The following is an 18191-nucleotide window of genomic DNA, read 5'->3' on the forward strand; positions in this document are numbered from 1 at the left end:
ATATCAACTTTGACCGGCCCAATAGCTTCACTTCTTTAAGTCCAAGCACCTTAAGCAGCATAAGCCCAAAACTCCTTATAAGCTCGTTAACAGAACATCTCCGGTCAACACTCACCAAATAAAAACAAAATGTATTAGAACCAAAAATAATAACAAAAACATCATATTGAATTGAAACTAAAAAGAAATTACCAGATTAAAATATTTCTGGATATCTTTTAACACACCCTCTCAATTCAATAGCCAAATATATCAAACAATTTGCAGCATTTCACATATTTCATAATGCTGACTCACCAACAACACCTTTGTAAACACATCAGCCACTTGTTTTTAGACTGAATGTTCACAGGCTTAATCCACCCTTTTGAAATTCTTTCTCTTAAAAAACAAATCTAACTCAAAATGCTTTGTTCTGTTATGAATAACAGGATTTTCTGCAATAGATATTGCAGCAGTATTGTCACAAAACAAGTTAACATGAAGACTTGTTTTAACTTGAAGTTCCCTTAACAAATTTACAATCCACACTACTTCACAAGTAGCAGCACACATGGCTCTGTATTCTACTTCTACAGAAGACCTAGACACAGTATCCTGTTTTTTACTTTTCCTTGAAACAAGAGAATTTTCCATAAACACACGGTATCCAGTAACAGACTTTCTAGTCTCCAAACATTTAGCCCAATCAGAATCAGCATAAGCTCTTAATTCAAACATTTGGCTTTTGCTAAATAAAATACCTTTTCCAGGTGACCCCTTTAGGCACCGGAGAAGTCTTATAGCAATTTTCAAATGGGAATTTGAAGGTTTATGCATATACTAACATAAATAATGAACAGTACATGCAATATCAGGTCTGGCGTGTGATAAGTAAATCAACTTACCTACCAATTTTTGGTATCCAACAACATTTTGAAGTATAATATCATCTTTTTTACACATAGCTGTAATTATAAAGTGTTGTTCAATAGGATTACTTACTGGTTTGCAACCAGTCATGCCATACTCAGCAAGTAAATCTAAACAATACTTCCTTTGAGACAACACACACCAGCATCAGATTTTATAACTTCTATGCCTAAAAAAATATTTTAATTCACCTAGATCTTTAATTATAAATTTTGTTTTAAGAAATTCTTTAACTCTAACTATTTCAATTTCAGAATTTCCAGTTAATACTAGATCATCAACATAGACAAGTAAAACTAAAAACACAGATTTATCATTTTTAACAAACAAAGAATAATCACACATACTTTGAACAAACCCAAGTTCAACTAATACATTTAAAAGTTTTTCATTGCACATTCTAGGGGCTTGTTTAAGCTCATAGAGAGATTTATTCAACTTACATACTCTAGTTTACCCTTTATAGATACATCCTTCAGGAAGATCCATATATACATCTTCATTGAGATCACCATATAGGAAAGCATTATTAATATCTAACTAGTTAATAACCCCGACGTGTTGCGCCGAGCTAATGGTGTAGTCAGTAAAAAAATAACTCCATCAATGCCCAACAAGTTAACATATATAAAAAACAAAACCCACGCATTGCGGCCGTGAACTAAAGTTAATTCGATCGGTGTCAAAATTAAAAACATCAAAAACCATGCATTGTGGTCGCAAACCGATGTAAATTCAGGCCCAAAATCATCAAATTATCCATGATGAATCCGAAAAACATAAGAATACAACTTGCACGTTCCAGACGCAAACTGTCAACACAAAATGTTTTAATTAAAACATGTTTTAGACAAAAAAAAATAAACTTGTAAACCAATCTTGGATAAAAGAAAAACAAAGTCATGTATGTGATCCAGAAAAGTATCTTGGCCCATCAAAAGAAAATAAAAAAAATGAAGAAGCACAGCCTCAAACTTGGGCAAAAGCCAATAATAACACTAAACACAAACAACTTGAGCCAACTAACCACCAAACAATCTTAATTATTTATGCAAAAATGAATACTAAAGAGTAAATCAAAAAATGAGGAGCTTTTTTGTGACACCATGTCACCCCCCAACCAAAGGCGGCGGAACATGTCGGGGTGCAACCGATTGCCCAAAAACACAAGACACTATTTAAAGTGACAATATTTATTCAACTCATTTTATTTCATAAATCAGTAATCAACACATCTCGTTCACACAAACAAATTGAATACAAGTAACAATTATATTGTTCGTCTTACTAATATCCTAATAGTCTTGTTAACGTTTTTCATCAAGTCCCGAGTCAACAAAAAGTCAAACCTGTAACATTTGATAAAATAAAGTTTATCAACACAAAGGTTGGTGAGCAATTCATAAGTTTTAACATATAAGTATATAGTAATAAAAAGCCACAAAACTTATATACGAAACAATAGATAAAAGCAACAACTTGGATAAATAGATATCGCTAATAGAATTACGTTAGTGACACCTAGCTATAAAGGAATGCCAAATAGTCTAGGATTTTATAGTAATCGTTAATTGCATTACGTTAACGACACCTTGCCATGAGGGGTTGCCAAATGGTCTAGGATTTATAGTTCCACCATCCAAAAGCGATAAACACATTAGCATGTAAGCATAGAACACAAAATCCAGCAATTATTTAAGTAAAGTATGTAACATTCGTCAATTTTCGGACCCGAAAACCCGACTCGTTTAAATATTTTTTTATTATTATTTATTTATTTGATTTTAGTTATAAGATTGTACAAAATCAACCCTTAGCCAACTTTGATTAACTTTTGCATCCAACACCATAAATCAAGGACCAGATTGCAAATAGTTTTATTCAACTTTCTTTCCCTCCTCTTCTCCCTATCCCGTCGGCAGTCATACCCCCCCCCTTCAATTTCGGACTGATTTACGCGTAATTGATCATGCCAATCAATCCCTTACCTTAATACGATCCTACCGACACACTAAATTTGGTAAACTATTGACAATTGACAGCTAATCGCAACCTAATCAAGCTGCGGACAAACCCTCTCTAAATACCTATATATACACATCTAGGATACAATTAAAACTGCACACACACTCACCTTAAACTCGCGAATCAAAACCCTAACCTAATTACAACATACAAGTTCGTTAATATCAGTTTTGTTATAAATCTTGAGCCGCGGAACCCATCTCGTCGTACACCCTCAATTCCTCATCTATAAGGTAATCAAACATTGGTTATACTCATTTTTAAGCAACAATCCTTAACCCTAACTTAATTGGAATCAACAACAAACAATTGAATGGATTTGATTTCTAGGGTTTTAAAGTTAATTGGGAAGAACAATACCAGATGTGTTTATAAATTTTGTTTTCATTTATCATGCAAGTCAAGGCGCTGGTCTGATGGCCAACGCGTGTTACGTAAAGCTTGAGAACCTGCCTGGGGCGCGGGTTCGAATCCCCCAGGCCTGGTTTTTGTGTTTTATTTTTTTAAACTTCATTTTTTAAAAGGTTTTACTAATATTATACATACATAACATCTAAATAAATATTGTTTTGATAAACCGAACCTCGAAACAACTCTTTCCTTTACATATTCATGTTATATATAAATATATAACTTTATGTATTATACGCATAAACTTATTAACGAAGACAAAAAAAGATGTATAGTAGTCCTTTTATGACTCTCACTAACGAACCAAATTATGTTAGATATTCAAAATATTTCATTTAACTTTTTCGATAATATATGCATATATTATTAATGTCTACCTATTTACGTAAAAATTAAACATAATAATAATAACATTAATAGAATTAGTTTAAATCCTAAATGACTCCAAAATCCCTTTAAACCAATTTTTAACCGTTATGTCGTGTCATTTTATTTTATTATACCCTCTAATTTGTATTATTTACAAATTTAATAACAACTTTTGTTTTTATCAAATAATGTACTTAAACCATATCTTTTCCCAAATCCGTTATACGCCTTGTTATTAATTCACTAATCTTATTAGTTAATATTAATATCAACCAGGAACTTTTGTTGACGTAACCCAGGAGCTCGCCGCTTTTACCTTAAATTTCCTTTTGTCGCCATTTCGTTCCCGTTAATCCACTCGTTAAGGTGAGTTTACATATCCCCCTTTTTCATCTTTTAAATATTGGGAGTGGCATGTATACCCTATTTAAATTACTCATTTTATTTATTTATCTATTCATAACACAATTCAATATATGTTTATGTGTGATTATTACATGCTCTATGATAATGCTCTATGTGCTTAATTGTTTATTTTATGTTTGGTGAATGGTATCTCATCCTCATCTATCCTCATCTATTATGATCATACACTTACCCAAGTACTTTGATTTCGTATCAATAGGAACGGGTCCACATCTATTTAGTTGTTTGCATTTTTCGTAGGAACTGTGATGCTCAACATTAACATATGAATTGTGGTTTATATATGTATCTTAACTAAAACTTATGTATTCTCACCAACATTCATGTTGACAAACTCTATTTTTATACATGCTACAGGTACAAGTAATTTACATTGTTCAAGATTGAAATATTAGTTTTTACCTTAGGATATTTATCCAGACAATAAATATTATATAATTGTTTTGATTATTATAATTGTGTACTTGTTTTGATATTAATGAATTAAATAATTATTGTCACTTTAATTAGTGTCTTTTGAGCTACTGTCCAATCAATACGTTACGCCCCGGCATGTTCCGCCTTTGATCGGGGTGTGACAAAGTATACAATCATGTTTGTGGGTTTAAGATTCAAGTAAATAAAGCATTTAGTTTGATAAGTATGAAATGTCACCCCAAAACGAAAGATGGAAAAAGGGGTATGAAAGTATTCACATCGATTGACGAATTGAGAACTAATAAATGATCGACATATAGATTGCTTCTAAACTTAACGAACGAATCCGAATTGAAAGCTAAGTGAAAAAGAATAATTAAAATATATTAATGAACTTGAACTTTAGTTGAAACTACATTTGAAACATTGAACCAGAATGTTCGATTGTTAATTGGGTTACCAGTTAATTTGTTAACGGTTAGGGGCTCGTACTTAATTGATAATTTAAAATAAAATAATATTATTTTATTGGGCTTTTAAATAACTAAGCCAATATTAAATAGAAACAAGACGGGTTTAAATCAAGTGTTCAGTTTTATAAAAAAAAATGAATAGATAATAAAGCTTATAATGATTTTATTAACGATAAAGATAGTAATAATAATAATAATTTTAAAATATGTTATATATATATATGTATGTATATATATAGATATATAAGATCATGATGATAATAATACATAATAATACTACCAATTGAGAATTGTTGTTAAAACTAATAATGGTAGTAGTAATAATAAATATAATAATAATTACTTTTGTTGTTGAATACATTATTAATAGACTAATGAATTTTAATAATAATAATAATTAATATTATTATAATTATATGTTCCATATTAATGATAATAACTAGTACTTATAAAAATTTTAATAATAATACTTATTAGTGATAAAAAAAATATAACTTGAGTAACGATGACGTTAAATGGCAACTAGGCCTGACATGGGTTTCGGTTCAATAAAACAAGTAGATAATATTTGTATCCAAAAGTAATATTATTCATAGAGATTAATAATAATATTAATTTACTTTATCAATAGTTATTAATAACATTATTAAGTAGTATTGACAATAATAATGATACCATACTTAATTTTGGTTCGATTTCTAAATAAGTTCACCATATTTAAAGATCTATTAATAAATATGACATTAATAGTACCAATAGTTAAAATTAATAATATATACATCTTTATAAGGAGTTAATAATAATAATAATATAATTTAGATAATAAATATGGTGTTAATAAAAATAGTAATATTAACTTGAATAATTTTGTAAACAAAAACAAACCGAAACCTAAATTAATTTACCTATTAGACGTTCATAAGGTCATCGGAGATGAAGGTTGCCGGAGACGTGGTGGATCACCACCAACGTGCTTAATACCCTATCGCCAGAGCCGATTCTGGCCGCCGGAGGTGCGCCGGAAAAACGAATCAGAGAAAGAGAGAGAGAGAGAGAGAGACGTAGAGAGAGAGAGAGAGAGAGAGTAAGAGATGGAGAGATCAGAGAGTGAGAGACGGAGAGAGCAGAGAGAGAGAGCTGAGGGAGCTCACCGGAAACGCGACCGGGAGAGGGAAAGGGGCTCGCCGGAGATAGGGGGCTCGCCGGAAAAACAAGGGAGGGAAAGAGAGGGTGATGGCTTTGGATATACGGACCAGAGGGGAGGGGGATACGGCCGGAAATCGAGATCAAGGAGACGGGGTGACCGGCGCCGCCGGTTGCTCGAAAAACGGCGCCAGAAGTCCGAGAGGAAGAAAAGGGGGCGGGTAGGATGTTTATGGTTAGGTTTAGGGTTTTGGGTTGTATATATATGTATTATATATTTTCAAAAACAACCCCTTAAGTTTCAATCCAAGTTTAATATGAGTTTAAAGGTTTTTAAAACTTATAACGACTTTACGAAAATCAGTTTGGACCCCTTATGTGTTTTTTTAACGACACTATAACGAGGTATATAATAATATTATATGACAATTTAATAAGGAAACAAAATGTTGAGTCAGGTTTACATAATAAAAGTTTACAACACGAAAACAAATCGAGACCCGAATTTGACGAATGTCACAGTATCCCCAATTTTTTAGAAATTTCGTCCGGAAACTAAAATAAAATCAAGGAAAAGTTAATAACTAACGAATGTTGCTTTTGGTAATACAATTGAATGAAAAAAAAATAATCCTTAAGCAAAGAATAACGTCAAATCCTTACATGATTTGAAAAACGTTACAAATGGGAAGCATAATAAAGGCACTTATATATAGGATAAACCGGCGGCGTATCCACCGTGCCCTTATCATAACTCGCATTTGTACCGTTTTTCCGCTATCATCCTCGGGCCTGAGTTATCGCACACAACCGCACTTACTATGGCTTTCATACGGGGATTTCGATAATTAAGTGTGCACCCATAATTATTTCGATCGTCGTATGGTCCACATGGTTTGTTACATTATGTGGTTTAAGAGACATATTTATTTTGAAATCTTTAAATAATAGATGTGTAAATAAATTTGTTAAATTTTACCAATATTGACTAACCAATACCAGCGGTTGGAAATTTTTGAAATTTTGGTTGGTTGACTTTTAAGTAAGTAGGAAAATTGGATAAAATCATTGAAACAATTAAAATATTAGAATATAAACCAAGGTGAAAATAACAATTTGGTTTAAGTAAGTAATGACGACTGAATAATATAAAATTTAGGGCAAACAATATGAAATGAGATTTGAAGTCAAAAGTCATCAAGATAATTTTCAATTCTATACATCGAGGCACTAAATAACACCGATAAATGAAATCCGATAAGTGAAAAATGAGAAGTCCAAAAAATGAACACATAAAGTTGGGATGAACAACGATAAAGTTAATAATAATATCGTACGACGAGTTTCACACGTGAACAAACTTGAGGTTATAAGTATTTGAGGATATGATTACATGAAGTGTGATAACATGAGAATGAGGTGAGTTTCTTTGGGGTGACGCATACGTGTATCAACATATAAAATAGCATTTGATTAATAATCAAAACAATCAATGAAATGTGATAAAACGTGAATACGGCCACTATTGTGAAACCATTTATATAATCGTCATTATAATAACGGTTTCTAATAGCGCCAAAACTTGCGGATAACCACACATAGTCTGCTTAAAAGATTAGATGAAATGATGTACAATAATGCGTAAAATCGCGTCTTGCTTGAAAACATAGATGCTCAATATGAATAACATAGTCATGAAAATATCGTTTAAAAGATAAACAAAATTTGTAGCAAAATTGAGGCTTTGAAAGTATTACGCAAATTATTATTGAATAACTTGAATTCGATCATGAATAATCAAAACACAAAATGAAATCTCATGTGCATAATATTACCATCGAAACATCTCATCAATTGAAAAGAAATAAAAAATTCAGTGAGACTCATATAAACGATGAAATATGTAAGTCACTAATTATATACTCTTATGAAAATAATAGAATGAAATTGAAAATGAAATCTTAAATAAAGCCGTTCAATCGTTTCCAAGAAAATGTATATAATAACAAGCATCGCGGTAATGTGTAGTTAGAGAAACATTTTGATCATTATCAATTGTAAATCTTGTAAGCCAAATTGTTAAGGAATTTGTATACATAAAGCGGCTGTGATGGAAAATATTTATGAAATAATGCTTGCGATAATAAGAGGTAATAGTACGCGTAAATCGTTGTTGAACAAAATTCATGCCACAATATGAAGTATTCATAAATGCGTCTCAAAAAGATTTATGAAGTCATGATCATTGCGTTTATACAAAATGAGGGAAATTGTAATTTTAAATCCTACATTCAACATTCAAAATGAAACCCTGTATTTATAAAGTTCTTAAGAGACTTATCACCTTAGGTGACAATATTTAAAATCTTGAAATCATACATATAATCGTTTAATAACCTTTGAATACAAATCCTCATAATAGTATTTTGTTGTCATGACAAATCTTAGATTTTTGAAAAATGATTTATAAGATTTAGACAATATGTAAATCGTTAATCTTGAAAGAGTTTATAATCTATAAGTTATTATTTGAACACATGAGGTTTTGTAAATACACTAGTTGTATATATATAATAAAAAAATTTAGGGAAAAACGAAGCTTGCATGCGTAGGGAGGGGTTTTAGGCTTCGTATGGTGAATGGTTTGGAAATTTAGTGAAAAGTGAGTGTGTTTCTGTTGACTTGCGTAGTTGGGTTTTCTTGAGTTGGATTGATGAGGTTTGTCGAGTTTAAGTCGTTTGAGTGGGTTAGGCTTAGATGATTTGTGTGAGTATTGGTTGGACTATTTAGGTGAGATTTTGCTCATTTGAGCTCGGGTTAACTTGTTGGGTTGGATAATTTGATCCTGACTAGTTTGGGTTGAGATTTAGTTTATACATGTATTTTGTAAGGAGTATTTGAGGTTGCTACTTTTCTTGATGTCAAACTCTATGGTTGGATGGAAACAGTGTGGCGACACGGTTGGTGATTTGACATAGTACAGGTCGAAGGATTGGGTCATAGTTGGGTAAGCTTAGGTTTGTATACGTTCAAGGCATTTGTGTGTGTGTTTGTCGGTGTCTTTGAAGCATTTGGATAGTGAGTTGGATAGGCTCTCATGGCGTAGAGTGTTGGTGTTTAGGGCCTTTTGTTGGGTTGATGTTGTCGGTTTGGATTTGCCTAGGACTTGAGTAGGTGAGGGTATAACGTTGGCGTGTTAGGTCTCGTTCATCTCGGGAAATATTTTTCTATGTGGGAAAACTTTGAAGTGGAAGGGTGGTTTAATTTGAGATGGGATTCGGGTGTTTGGGAACTTGTGTTGCGTTTAGGGAGATTTTTTTTTACTAATAATAAGTATTAATTAGGAAATGTCATAATTTTTAAATAATGTTTGCAATATCCATGAAAATTTGATAAATAAAATTACAAGTTAATATATATATATATATATATATATATATATATATACATATTATAAATAGGCTTTTTTTAGATCCGAGCGTATGAATCACACAAATTGTTTTGCTAAAAGTTTTCAACTAAAATGAGAGTTATTAAGATACGTCGGGTCGGCTTAGGTTGTAAATTAATTTATGATAAAACTTGAAATAAACCAACCCGCATAATGTAAATCGTTCTTAAAATTAAGTGGTGGGAGACATCACGGAAAAACTAAGATAATAAGGTTTGCATTTTAAGGTTTATTGTAAAAATAAAGTTGATCGTCATAAGGAAGTAAAATAAATTTTTATAAGGATCAAATTAAAATTTTGCTTATGAGGAATTTAAAATAAGTAAATTTAATGTTAAAATTTGTTATGAGGTCTCAATATTAAATTATGAATGTCGTTTTGGGATACAAAGTTGCATAAATTTTTTTTTACCAAGTTCGTTACCTAATATCGTGTAACGAAAATATCATGGTAAGTTAGAATGACCGTGATTGTAAATCGAGAAATCGCGAGTAAACGATTTTTTTGTCTTTAAAGTAAAATTTCTATGAAGTTTTGAATGAGAATTTCAAGACAATTACAAACTATAAGTTTGTGAATCTTTTGAAAAATCAAGGCAAAACTATCTTAAGAAATTTAAAACGGGTTGCATCGTAAGATGCAAGTTTTATTTGTGAAAAGTTATAATGAATTGAAAACTTCGTAATGAAAGTTGTACGAGAATAAATTTGGATCATGAAAATTCTATCACGTGTATTATATAATGTAGTATAATTAAAAATGTCATGAAAAGTTTAAATAATTAAAATTTTGAAGTGATCGTCTAAAATAAACGGAACAGTTATAGAAATAAAAAAATTTGTATAAAATTTTGTACAAGGACTTTAAAGACAATTTAAAGTTTACACAACAAAAAATTTACTTGAAAAGTTGAGGTGAAATTTATCATAAAACCTTCTTAATATGATGAATTTCATATAATAAGTTTTTTGTTTGTAAATAGTCTTAATGAAAATAAATGGCAATTAAAAATCATTATGAATAGATCAACTATATATATACATTTGTTTATTTATTTATATATATATATATATATATTTTAACTTATATCAAAGAGATTTTAATGAACGAAATTTACAATAAAAATACTTGTGAAATCAAAATGCGAAAATTGGTGTAAAACTTTACCATATAAAATCGAGATATTAAAGAATTATTAACAATAAAAAAAATATAACATTATAAATGAACTTGTGATAAGAATTTATAACAAAATAAAGGAAAAATGGTTTAAATTCTTGAAACGCAATAATAATATTTTAAGGTTTAAAGGTGGAAAAATCATGCATGAACCACCATGACTTGATATTCCGACATTAAAAACTTTTTTTACAAAACTACCATGTTGGGGTCTAAACATGTGCACGTATCACCGCTTCTTTTTCATGTTTTCGACTCAAATAAAGATTGTAACAAAAATAATAAATCGGAATACAACGTCATGTCAAAACACTAGCCCACGAACCACCATGGTTCTATTGTTTTAACACCGAAAATTAGGATGGCGAGCAGAACGCTAGCATTCGACAACTTAAAGTGGCCATCACATAAGAGACAATCTTTAAGGAGATTTGAAACAACGGGATCCAAGTTAAGCCCGTGATCCATAATACACAATAAAAACAAATGTTTTTGCATTTTAAGCCAAGGATACCTTGGAGTACTATGAAAGTGTGTGTACGTGTACATTTATGATTTGATTAAATAAATAAGTATATAAATAAACAAGTGTAATGAACAATCAAGTAGAGTAAACACGTATAGGCAACATGTATAAGGACCCTAAAGTAAAGACTATACTAGGCCATTACGTCTAACTACCTATCCTATAGTCTTGTGGCTCTGATACCAATCTGTCACACCCCGACCAAAGGCGGCGGAACATGCCGGGGTGAAACCGATTGCCCAAAAACACAAGACACTTTTTAAAGTGACGATATTTATTCAACTCATTTTATTTTATAAATCAGTAATCAACACATCTCGTTCACACAAACAAATTGAATACAAGTAACAATTATATTGTTTGTCTTACTAATACCCTAATAGTCTTGGTAACGTTTTTCATAAAGTCCTTGAGTCAACAAAAAGTCAAACCTGTAACATTTCATAAAATAAAGTTTATCAACACAAAGGTTGGTGAGTAATTCATAAGTTTGAGCATATAAGTATATAGTAATAAAAAGCCACAAAACTTGTATACAAAACAATAGATAAAAGCAACAACTTAAATAAATAGATATCGCTAATAGAATTACGTTAGCGACACCTAGCTATAGGGGATGCCAAATAGTCTAGGATTTTATAGTTATCGTTAATTGCATTACGTTAACAACACCTTGCCATGAGGGGTTGCCAAATGGTCTAGGATTTATAGTTCCACCATCAAAAGCGATAAACACATAAGCATGTAAGCATAGAACACCAAATCGAGCAATTATTTAAGTAAAGTATACAATCACGTTTGTGGGTTTAAGATTCAAGTAAATAAAGCATTTAGTTTGATAAGTATGAAATGTCACACCAAAACAAAAGATGGAAAACGGGGTATGAAAGTACTCACCTCGATTGATGAATTGAGAACTAATAAATGATCGACATATAGAAAGCTTGTGAACGAAACGAACAAAGTCCGACTTGAAAGCTAATTGAAAACGGATAATTAAAATATATTAATGAACTTGAACTTTAGTTGAAACTACATCTGAAACATTGAATGAGAAGGTTCGATTGTTAATCGGGTTACCTGTTAATTTGTTAACGGTTAGGGACTCGTACTTAATTGATAATTTAAAATAAAATAATATTATTTTATTGGGCTTGTAAATAACTAACCCAATATTAAATAGAAACAAGACGAGTTTAAATCAAGAGTTTGGTTTTATAAAAAAAATGAATAGATAATAAAGCTTATAATGATGTTATTAATGACAATGATAGTAATGATAATAATAATTTTAAAATATGTTATATACATATATATATAGATATATAAGATCATGATGATAATAATACATAATAATACTACCAATTGAGAGTTGTTGTTAAAACTAATAATGGTAGTAGTAATAATAAATACTTTTATTGTTGAATACATTATTAATAGATTTATGAATTTTAATAATAATAATAATAATTATTATTATTATAATTATATGTGCCATATTAATGATAATAACTAGTACTTACAAAAAATTTAATAATAATAGTTATTAGTGATAAAAAAAATATAACTCAAGTAACAATGACGTTAAATGGCAACAAGGCCCGACATGAGTTTCGGTTCAATAAAACAAGTAGATAATATTTGTATCCAAAAGTAATATTATTGATAGAGATTAATAATAATATTAATTTACTTTATTAATAGTTATTAATTACATTATTAAGTAGTATTGACAATAATAATGATACCATACTTAATTTTGGTTCGGTTTCTAAACGAGTTCACCATATTAAAGATCTATTAATAAATAAGACATTAATAGTACCAATAGTTAAAATAAATAATAATAAACATCTTTATAAGGAGTTAATAATAATAATAATAAAATTTAGATAATAAATATGGTGTTAATAAAAATAGTATTAACTTGAATAATTGTGTTAACAAAAACAAACCAAAGCCTAAATTAATTTACCTATTAGACGTTCTTATGGTCGTTGGAGATGAAGGCTGCCGGAGACGTGGTGGAGCACCACCACCGTGCTTCATACCCTATCGCCGGAGCCGATTCCGGCCGCCGGAGGCGCGTCGGAAAAACGAATCAGAGAGAGAGAGAAACGGAGAGAACGAGAGAGAGAGAGAGAGAGAGAGAGAAAGAGAGACGGAGAGAGCAGAGAGAGAGAGAGAGAGACGGAGAAAGCAGAGAGACACAGAGAGAGAGAGAGCTGAGGGAGCTCACCGGAAACGCGACCAGGAGAGGGAAAGGGGCTCGCTAGAGATAGGGGGCTCGCCGGAAAAACGAGGGAGGGAAAGAAAGGGTGATGGCGTTGGAGTTACGGACCAGAGGGGAGGGGGATACGGCCAGAGATCGGGGAGACGGGGTGGCCGCCGCCCGCCGGTCACCGGATAAATGGCGCCGGAAGGCCGAGAGGAAGAAAAGGGGGCGGGTGGGATGTTTATGGTTATGGTTAGGGTTAGGCTTTTGGGTTGTATATATATGTATTATATATTTCAAAAACAACTCCTTAAGTTTCAATCCAAGTTTAATATGAGTTTAAAGGTTTTTAAAACTTATAACGACTTTACAAAAATCAGTTTGGACCCCTTATGTTTTTTTTAACGACACTATAATATGACAAACATCGATTTATTGATGATCGAGGTATATAATAATATTATATGATAATTTAATAAGGAAACAAAAATGTTGAGTCGAGTTTACATAATAAAAGTTTACAACACGGAAACAAATTGAGACCCGAATTTGACGAATGTCACACACCAAGATTCAATATTTATCTATATATATAATTGATATAATGACCAACTGTTTTGAACAGCCATAGACAAAACACATCTAACAGTTACTAACTTTACTACAGGTGAAAAGGTTTCAAAAAAGTCAACACCTTCCTTTTGACTATACCCTTTAGCCACTAATCTTGCTTTATACCTTTCAATTTCACCTGTGGCTTTATATTTTATCTTATAAATCCATTTACATCTTATAGTTTTCCTATTAGAAGGTAAATCAACAAGCTCCCAAGTATTATTCCTATGAAGATCTTCAATTTCATTATTCATGGCAGTGATCCAGTTGGAATCACTATATGCCTCAAAATAATTTTTTGGTTCACTACTTTTGGTTAATACAGCAGCAAAACACATATTAGGACCAAACAACTTGGAATAATTAACAACTCTCTCAAGTCCATATTTAACCTTTCCTTCTACCACATAATATTCAAATGTTATAGGAAATGTGATATTTCTAGTAGATCTCCTAGGAACAGTTGGAATGACTTGTTCAACATTAGCTCCCTCAAAACTATCATCTAACTCATTTCTTCTACCTACATCATAAGCCCTTCTAGGTTCACTAGATGAACTATTAGGTTGCTGACAATCTGCCATATCATGAACTCTTTCATTATTAGTACAAGTTCTGCTGATTTACTGATTTTTAGTCACACCAATAGTAGAATCAAGCCTTGAACCAGATTGCTCAGACCGATGGGCAAAAGGCTCAGAATTTTGATTCTCACCATTTGGAATTGAATCATTCACAGATTGTTTTGGTACATTATCATCATACAAATCAAAAGAATTTAAACTTGTTATTTCAACATTGTTGAAATTCTTATTTTCAAAAACAACATTATCTTTAAAAGGAAAAATAGTTTCATAGAACTTAACATCTCTTGAAACAAAACTTGTTTCTTTTTTAAACTCCAAAGTTTATATCCTTTTTTCTGATTTGAATAACCTATGAGAACACATTTTTCAGCATTACTACTGAATTTATCAGTTTTATTTAAAACAGTACTAAAACATAAGCACCCAAAAAATCTAAGATGATCTAACACAGGTTTAAAACCAAACACACATTCATAGGGTGACTTACCACTCAACACAGAAGAAGGTGTCCTGTTAATCAAGTAAACAACAGTCAATAAACAATCAACCAAGAAATTTAAAGGAGTTCCTCCTTGAAATAACAAGGCCCTAGCTACATTCAACAAATGTCTATGCTTCCTTTCAACAATTCCATTTTGTTGAGGGGTATAGACACAAGTTTTTTGATGAATGATACCATTATCAGCACAAAAGTTAATCATTTGGTTATTAACAAATTCTGTTCCATTATCAGATCTAAAATTTTTTACAACTTTACCAAACTGAGTTTTAATCATATTAACAAAGTTTTTAACATAAGAAAATACTTCAGTTTTATGTTTCATTAAAAACACCCAGACAGCCCTCAAGTGATCATCAACTATTGTAAGAAAGAACCTAAAACCTTCTTTGCTTAGGATCATAAGGACCCCAAACATCCAAATGATTTAGTTATCCTAAACAAGTAGTTACATGATCACTTAAAGGAAAAGGCTCTCTATGTTGTTTAGCCTTATGACAAACTTCACAAGGAGTATCATTCACAACTTTTCCCAGTTTTAAAGTGTCCTTTAATACATTTAAAACCACATCAGAAGGATGCCCTAGTCTAGCATGCCACAAATTTACACTACTAAAGCTACCATAACACACCTTATCAGACACAGAAGAACTACCACAGACATACAAACCATCTAGCTGATTACCAGTCACCAGAACACTCGTTGTTAAAGAATCATGTATGTAACAGTTAGTCTCATTAAAGGATACAGTTAACTTGCTATCCCTAGCTAACTTATGAACAGATATCAAGTTCACACAATAATCAAGAACAACAAACACATCACATAAAGTGACTTTATCATTCAATTTTATGTTACTAGTTTTAGTTACCATGGCACTTGTGCCATTAGGATGTTTTACCCTTATATTAAGATCAGAAACATCAAGTTGATTTATCATATCACAATCAGACAAAACCATATGTTGGTTTGCCCCTGAATCCACAACCCAACCAAGTTTGGATCCAAGTCTTTTGGAACTAGTAAAACAAAATACAGGTTTTTCCTTACAATTCTCAAAAAAAAAACCAAGGACTAACAATACCTGATACATTATGACTTTGAGTATGCTCACTGTTTTTGTTATCCAATAAACTCAACAACCTAGTAACTTGATCAGGGGTAATTCAGTAGGAAGAGAAACAACAGAAGTACCTGAACTATCACTAAAAACATTGTTACTAATAACAGCCCTTTTTCCAGGATTATTCCTAGGCTTCATCCATGAAGGATACCCTACTATTTCAAAACACCTTTCAACACTATGCCCAAGTTTATTACAGTGAGTACACTTAACATTCACATTTGGATTCCTATTAGGACCCTTTTTATTTTCAAAACTCTGATTTGACTTAGATACAAACCCAAAGCCTTGAGTCTGTCCTTTTACAAAATTGTTAGCAAAATTTCTATGTGATTCTTCCCTAGAGATAATAGCAAAATTATCTTGAACTGTAGGTAACTCATCCTTAATCAACAGATTAGTCCCAACAGACTCATATCCACTATCTAAACCCATCAAGAATTGCATTATTTTATTAGATGATTGAAATCATTAAATTGTTTTGAAGCATTACAAGAACAAGCAGGTAATTGTAAGATTTGATCTAACTATTTCCACATTATGTTTAATTTGTGATAATAATCAGAAAAAGACTGACCATTTTGACTAAACATATTAATCTTTTGGTACAAATTCAACACAACAGATCCATCAACTTTATCATATGTGTCTTTTAAATCCTTCCACACTTTTGTGGCCATTTTAGAATAAACTTGACCCAAACATAACTCTTCAGACACAGAGTTTAACAACCAAGTAAGAACAATAGAATTACATCTATCCCATTGTATAACAAGTATATCATTTGTAGTTGACCTAGCACATGTACCATCAATAAAACCAATTTTATTTTTAACTTGCAAAGCTAAAAACATAGCATTAGATCAAACTTTATAATTTTTAGTTCCTTTTAGTTTTATACTAACAATGGTAAGATTACTAGAATCACTTGCATGAAGATATAAAGGATCACTAGCCACAAGCTTACTAATCAAAGTATCATTTAGCTGATCACCCATTATGAACACTCAACAAGAACAGATGAACTTTTACACAAAATTATTAACACACAAAGATGCACAAATAGACCTAGAATGCCTACAAAACCACAAACCATGCTATAATTCCTCTGGTATCAACCTAATTACGCTTATCAATAAGAACATATGACAAGAATTAGAAAGATCTCACCAAGGGGCGCCCAAGTTAGGGTGTCCCTTCCAAGAGTCAAGACCTGCAACCTTCACTTAGGGTTACAAGTCTTGACAGAAGATATGTTCCTCTTACCAGAAACTGTCAACAAGAAGAAACCAGACTCACCGCTTGACACCTTCCAGGATAATCACACCAGATCTCTAATAATTAGGGTTCCAACGAAACCCTAACTTGCAATAATCACGAACCAAAGACCAAACCCAAGAATCAGAGCATTGATAGCTCTGATACCATGTCAAAACTTGTATCAGAACAAATTCTTCTATTAGTAATTTCAATCTCTCAATCTTGATTATAATACAAACCAAGATCACTCTTCAATAACTAAACAAATCAAAATACAACAATCTGTATACAACTTATAACAATCTATCATACTAACGAATCATCTATACAAAGAATCTAACCCTAGATTGTATGTACTCTAGAGAAACTAAACGGAAGCGAGTGAGAAAACTGAGAGACTTTTGATATTATTTTTATGTGTGTATTTCTCCTGAATACACATGACATATTTATATAGATACATAAACCTATTGAAGCCCGATTGCACATGAGGCCCAGTAAGGGGTTTATATATCAACTTTGACCGGCCCAATAACTTCACTTCTTTAAGTCCAAACA

General features: G+C 31.5%; 1 protein-coding gene across 1 annotated transcript; it reads right to left on the bottom strand.

The window, feature by feature from the left end:
* Positions 1–354: 354 nt before the first annotated feature.
* Positions 355–17371, bottom strand: LOC143637446 (uncharacterized). The gene is made up of 10 exons (XM_077104841.1): positions 17302–17371; positions 16951–17217; positions 16445–16798; positions 15702–16363; positions 15238–15260; positions 15100–15158; positions 14807–14995; positions 14206–14740; positions 892–1036; positions 355–822 (listed from the first exon to the last, which is right to left on the bottom strand). The coding sequence occupies exons 1-10, from the start codon at positions 17369–17371 to the stop codon at positions 355–357; spliced, it is 2772 nt and encodes a 923-aa protein (XP_076960956.1).
* Positions 17372–18191: the final 820 nt, after the last annotated feature.

This window comes from Bidens hawaiensis, unplaced genomic scaffold (assembly GCF_021521415.1).
Source record: "Bidens hawaiensis isolate Kalapana, Puna unplaced genomic scaffold, B.hawaiensis_p1.1 tig00000636_1, whole genome shotgun sequence".
NCBI classification, from domain to species: domain Eukaryota; kingdom Viridiplantae; phylum Streptophyta; class Magnoliopsida; order Asterales; family Asteraceae; genus Bidens; species Bidens hawaiensis.

Bases quoted from the DNA above. Each gene is read 5' to 3' on its own strand.
- LOC143637446 (XM_077104841.1), bottom strand. From the start codon at position 17,371: ATGGGTGATCAGCTAAATGATACTTTGATTAGTAAGCTTGTGGCTAGT. The intron at 15,159-15,237 runs GTAAGTCACCCT...CTTATGTTTTAG, and splicing joins ACCTTCTTCTGTGTTGAGTG to TACTGTTTTAAATAAAACTG. The intron at 14,741-14,806 runs GTGTGACTAAAA...ATGATATGGCAG, and splicing joins AAGGCTTGATTCTACTATTG to ATTGTCAGCAACCTAATAGT.